Below are 5,370 nucleotides of genomic sequence, written 5' to 3'. Positions count from 1 at the left end.
CGCGGTCCTATTAGTGAAGCAGAGGGGCTGTGTCTTCTGGAAAAGCTCCCTGGGAGATTCTGAAGTGTGCCCTAGGACAAGAACCACTGGTTCCAGGCAGGCCCGGAATGGCCCCCAGGCTCCCGAAAGGGGTGTCAGGAGAGAATCTGGAAGCAGATGAGTGGGCTCTGCAGGGAAGTGAGGAAACACTTCTTTTTTTTTTTTAATTTATTTTTTATTTCTTTTCAGCATAACAGTATTCATTATTTTTGCACCACACCCAGTGCTCCATGCAGTCTGTGCCCTCTATAATACCCACCAACTGGTACCCCAACCTCCCACACCTCCGCCCCTTCAAAACCCTCAGATTGTTTTTCAGAGTCCATAGTCTCTCATGGTTCACCTCCCCTTCCAATTTCCCCCACTCCCTTCTCCTCTCTAACTCCCCATGTCCTCCATGCTATTTGTTATGCTCCACAAATAAGTGAAACCATATGATAATTGACTCTCTCTGCTTGACTTATTTCACTCAGCATAATCTCTTCCAGTCCCATCCATGTTGCTACAAAAGTTGGGTGTTCGTCCTTTCTGATGGAGGCATAATACTCCATAGTGTATATGGACCACATCTTCCTTATCCATTCGTCTGTTGAAGGGCATCTTGGTTCTTTCCACAGTTTGGCAACCGTGGCCATTGCTGCTATAAACATTGGGGTACAGATGGCCCTTCTTTTCACTACATCTGTATCTTTGGGGTAAATACCCAGGAGTGCAATGGCAGAGTCATAGGGAAGTTCTATTTTTAATTTCTTGAGGAATCTCCACACTGTTCTCCAAAAAGGCTGCACCAACTTGCATTCCCACCAACAGTGGAAGAGGGTACCCCTTTCTCCACATCCCCTCCAACACATGTTGTTTCCTGTCTTGCTAATTTTGGCCATTCTCACTGGTGTAAGGTGATATCTCAATGTGGTTTTAATTTGAATCTCCCTGAAGGCTAGTGATGATGAACATTTTTTCATGTGTCTGATAGCCATTTGTATGTCTTCATTGGAGAAGTGTCTGTTCATATCTTCTGAAAAAAAAAAATGGGCAGAGGAAACACTTCTTATCAGCCCTCCCCTTTCCCTCAGGCTGGAGAAACCCTCCTCTCTCTGGGGAACTTCCTCTGAGACCCCTCTATAAAATGTCAAAGGAGAGTCTGAGAGCTTTGTGAACCCCGCAGGAGCAGGAAGACCTCTGGGCAGGTTAGTGCTTTCCCTCTTGCGGTGGAGCTGATTTCAGGGGGGTATGTGTTCACCCTTCGGGGAGGGGTCTGGCCCAGGCTGAGAGGTTCTGGAGGGCTGGCTGGGACTACGTGTGGCTTTTAGGGGTCGGCAGGGGCAAGTCTCTCATACTCCTTCTAAGGCCTCCATGGCTGTGAAGGCAGTGTGGAGGACGTGGGGGTGCGTGTGTTTGGCTTTCGGAGCCGTGAGGCGGGAACGCACTAGCCAAACACCGTTAATTCCTGGGAAGGCCGACGGTCATTGATTCTCGGTTCTCTCTCATTTCACAGACTCTGAGGGGCCCGTTCAGTACAAACCAATAAAGGTAATATTCCCTTTGTCACCTGCAGGCTCACAGGAAAGCCAGCCTCGGCTGCCTGTCACGGTCTGCCTCACTCCATTCAGAAAGGGTCCCAGCATCCTGGAGTTTCAGGGGCTTCTTGTAATACCTTCTCTTTCTCCACCCCACACTCCCAAGGGGTGTGTGTGTGTGTGTGTGTGTGTGTGTGTGTGTGTGTGTGACAAGTTGTGTTCTTCATTGCAGAAGAAAGCCGAGATGAAAGTCCCCCTGCTTCTGGCTCTTCTGCTGGGGACAGTTTCAACTCTCCATCTGGGTAAGTCTCCTTGTCCTTCAGTGTCGCTCCACTTTGTTCCTTTCTAGAGTAGATGGGGTCGCAGCCACAGAACCATCTCCTTCAGTGGCCCTGCCCTACACCAGGATTTTTGCACACCTGGAGGAGCAGAGGCTCTATAGCCAGGAGCCGAAGGGGCTCCTCAGGGCATCTCTGTTGTGACATTTTTGATTTTGATTTTGATTTTTGATTTTGTCCTCTCTGCCCAATACCAATGACGAATATAATAATAGCTTCCTTCTACCTTGAGCTCACTGAGTGTGTCATGCTAAAGCCTTTTCTATGCATTATGTCCTTTAAACATCACAGCATCCCATGAGGTATGTAATATTGTGTACCCATACCACAGATGGAAAAATAAAGCTAATAGGGGATGGAACCAGTACGTAAATCTACAACTGTCTGAATCTGAGCCCTTGCTCTTAACACCATGACCTCTTATGGGAGGATAAGGAGGGGGAGGTTCCTCCTGTGTTCCAGGTTTTCCCGCCCCCAGGGTCAAGACAGACGCTGTCCGTGGTGCTGGAGAACAGGGGTCGATGTGAAGAAGGGGCACCTGGTCTTTCTCCCTGCCAGGGACTCAAACATCGAACTCTGAGAGCTTCTTAGGAGATGAGGCCGTGCCTCAGGATGGGGAGATGCCAGAAAACGAGGCAAAGGAGGCCCCTCCGGGGGAGCTGACGCTGCTCAAGGAAGAGGAGGAGGAGTACTCTGGAAGTGAAGATGCCCCTGAGGAGGAGGGGTCTGTAGAGTCTTCCCTAGCCCTGAATGCAGAGGATGAGGAATTTCAGTGCCCTAAAGAAGAGGACACGGTGAAACTGGAGGACAGCCCTGGGTGCAAGAACTGTCGCCGCTTCCTCCTGGTGAGGAGAGTGAGGAGATTTGATTCAGCTCAGGTGAGTGGTCTGGGGCTGAAGCTGAGGCCTGTGGAGAGGTGGGGGGACAGATGCCTCCAGCCTCCGCATCCGTATCTGCCTCACTGAAGAGCCTGGGGGTGTCAACAGGGGCTGGGGCCTGCCCAGGTGTCAGGGTAAGAGGGGGGCGGCCCGTGGAAACAGATCTCCAGCCTTCAAATGGCCATGGAGGTGGGCATGGGGGTGGAGAGGATGGATTTTGAGGATTTGGAGACCCAAAGTTAAGGTTGCATGAGTTCCTTTGAGGGGGTCATTCCATCCTTTCTCCTTTCTCCTGTCCCACAGTTTATTTGCCGGAGATGCTACAGGGGCAACCTCATCTCTGTCCACAACATCTACTTCAATCGCCGGCTCCAGTGCTCAGTCAGCAGGCTCAACCAGGGCCAAGTCTGGATCGGAGGCAGGGTCGTAGGCTGGGTAAGAGGGGTCCCGGCTCTAAATGGGGAGCACTCCTGACTTCAGCCAGTGCTCACCTTGCTGCAGCTCTGTCTATGCTTCCCCTTTGATCCTCCAAAGAACTGGGGACGGACGAACAGCTGGGGTGAGATACCCAGGAGGCTGCCTAGGCACTGGGAGGAACCAAGGATTCAGAGTGAAGAGGTTTGGGGCCAAATTCTGCTTAGCCTCTGTCTGTCTGTCTGTGCGACTTGGGTGAGACAGTCAGCCTTGTTCTGCATCTCTGGAATGGGTTTGGGCCAGAAGGATGAGTGCATCACTGCCATGCATAGAATGTGACGGTGATGATCACTGTGGGTCAGCATTGCAGCTGACCAGGACAGTGTCCATCAGGGCCCAGCGGTCGAGGGCAAACGTGAGCTGGGACAGTTCCAGCTCTGCCTATCTGCTCTTCCTTCGCACTTGCTGACGCCCACGTCTTCTGCTCTTTCCTCCTCCAGGGTCGCTGGAAACGCTTTTGCTGGGTTGATGGCAGTCGCTGGGACTTTGGATACTGGGCTGCTGGCCAGCCCCGGGTCGGGGGTGGCAAATGTGTGGCCCTGTGTACCCGAGGTGAAGTGGGAGTAGGGATGAAGGTTGGGGAGGCGGGGGTCGATGGGGGGGTTTAGCGGGGGTGGATGCAGTGGTGGGATGGGAGGGGCTCAGAGAGGCGGTGCTGGGACGGGTCTGTGCCTGGGGCGGGGGGCCTGCTGAGTCTTCAGACTCCCTTTCTAAGGAGGCAGGAATGGGGCGGGGTGGTAGGGGGGAGGCCCTCTTGGGGCAGAGTCAGGGGGAACCAGAGGCTGAAGGCCCCTTCCGGTTCTGCCTTCACAGGAGGTCACTGGCGTCGCACTTGTTGCCGCAGGCAACTCCCCTTCATCTGTTCCTACTGAGCGAGACCCAGCCAGGAGTCCAGAGCCACCCACTCCCGGGTAGCTGCCTCCCCTCCCCACCTGCTGCCCCTGCTTCCAGCCCCCAGCAATAAAACTGCTTCCCTGAAACTGACTCCCTTTTCCTCTGGTCACTGATTCTCTCGGCTTAGCTCCACCCACGAACTTTCTGCCCTGCAAGACCACCCTCCCCACTCCACCGTCTCTCAGAGCAAGGCGGCTGGAGCATGGGGTGGGGTCCGCAGGGTCTTCCTGAAGATGGGAGAAAGGGCTCAGGGAGCTCTTCACACGACTTCTAATTACTGGCACATGCACAGCAGGTGCTGTCAGGACCCCCACCTGTTTTCTTCTTTCCAGCTGGACTCACTCTCCCAGTCGTGTGCCGGCGTCTCTAATGCAGGGACTTTTCCTCCTCCTCACGGAGTGCGGTTGCCTTAGTGGGCCAGGGAATTAACATGTCCCCGGGAACAGTCCACAACAGGCAGGAGCGGAAGTACGAGTGTCCCAGTCTCTTGCCCTTCAAATGGATTAATTCTAAGAAATGTATTGGGTACTGTTTCCTAGGGTTTCCCAGGGGGATCAACTGCCAGTTACCCTCGGAGGCAGCTGGCTTTATGATGCACATGTTATTGGCTGTCTCCTGCGGTCCATCTGAATTGTCTTCTTCCTTACAAGTGTCCTTGTGCCTCCCAAATAAGCCACTTGTACTCAAATCCTTGTCTCAGGACCTGTTTCTGGGGAAACCCAATATAAGACAGCATGCTGTAGGGCCAACTCTCTATAAGACCTAGGAAGACCCAGCTTCCAGCCATTCGGGAACATACAGTTGTTTATAATAGAAGCACAACAACATCTACTAATTGTTACTGCTTATTGCACACCCATGAAGTACCCCCTGCTGACATTGTGTGATCGATAATTATTACCCCGTTGCACAAAACCAGGCTCAGAGAAGTTACGGGCCTATGCAAAGAGGGACCCAAGGCAGAACCTCTAAATGAGGCCAGTGTTGTGACTCAGCCCTCTGTTACGGTTGAATGTTTTTTCAACCATTAGGATCCTGTGGCTGGTAGCACTGATTGCTTCCAGAACACGGTCACCTAGGGATGGAGCACCATGGAGAGGCAAGACACACTCCCTTACCCTTGAGTTCATCGTGGGGCATAGGACTCCAATCCAGTTGGACAGGAGGGAGTCCCAGTCGGAGGCGGGGAAAGAAAGCATTCCAAATCCTTACTCAACCAAGGAGGTTAGC

At 52.8% G+C, this 5,370-nt stretch overlaps 1 protein-coding gene across 1 annotated transcript; it reads left to right on the top strand.

The window, feature by feature from the left end:
* Positions 1-1,148: 1,148 nt before the first annotated feature.
* On the top strand, positions 1,149-4,230 carry LOC116599626 (bone marrow proteoglycan-like). Its single transcript, XM_032359594.1, has 7 exons — positions 1,149-1,226; positions 1,535-1,569; positions 1,789-1,858; positions 2,453-2,772; positions 3,076-3,207; positions 3,687-3,798; positions 4,060-4,230. The coding sequence occupies exons 3-7, from the start codon at positions 1,801-1,803 to the stop codon at positions 4,116-4,118; spliced, it is 681 nt and encodes a 226-aa protein (XP_032215485.1). The 5' UTR covers positions 1,149-1,226; positions 1,535-1,569; positions 1,789-1,800; the 3' UTR covers positions 4,119-4,230.
* The last annotated feature ends 1,140 nt before the right edge of the window (positions 4,231-5,370 follow it).

The sequence above is a fragment of the Mustela erminea genome, chromosome 9 (assembly GCF_009829155.1).
Source record: "Mustela erminea isolate mMusErm1 chromosome 9, mMusErm1.Pri, whole genome shotgun sequence".
NCBI lineage: Eukaryota > Metazoa > Chordata > Mammalia > Carnivora > Mustelidae > Mustela > Mustela erminea.
This window is presented reverse-complemented; position numbering and strand designations above follow the sequence as displayed.

What these genes read in the sequence shown, in the direction of transcription:
- LOC116599626 (XM_032359594.1), top strand. Translation starts at nt 1,801, where the DNA reads ATGAAAGTCCCCCTGCTTCTGGCTCTTCTGCTGGGGACAGTTTCAACT. An exon ending in AGTTTCAACTCTCCATCTGG is followed by an intron (nt 1,859 to 2,452) that starts GTAAGTCTCCTT and finishes TCTCCCTGCCAG; the next exon opens with GGACTCAAACATCGAACTCT. An exon ending in GAGGCAGGGTCGTAGGCTGG is followed by an intron (nt 3,208 to 3,686) that starts GTAAGAGGGGTC and finishes TTCCTCCTCCAG; the next exon opens with GGTCGCTGGAAACGCTTTTG.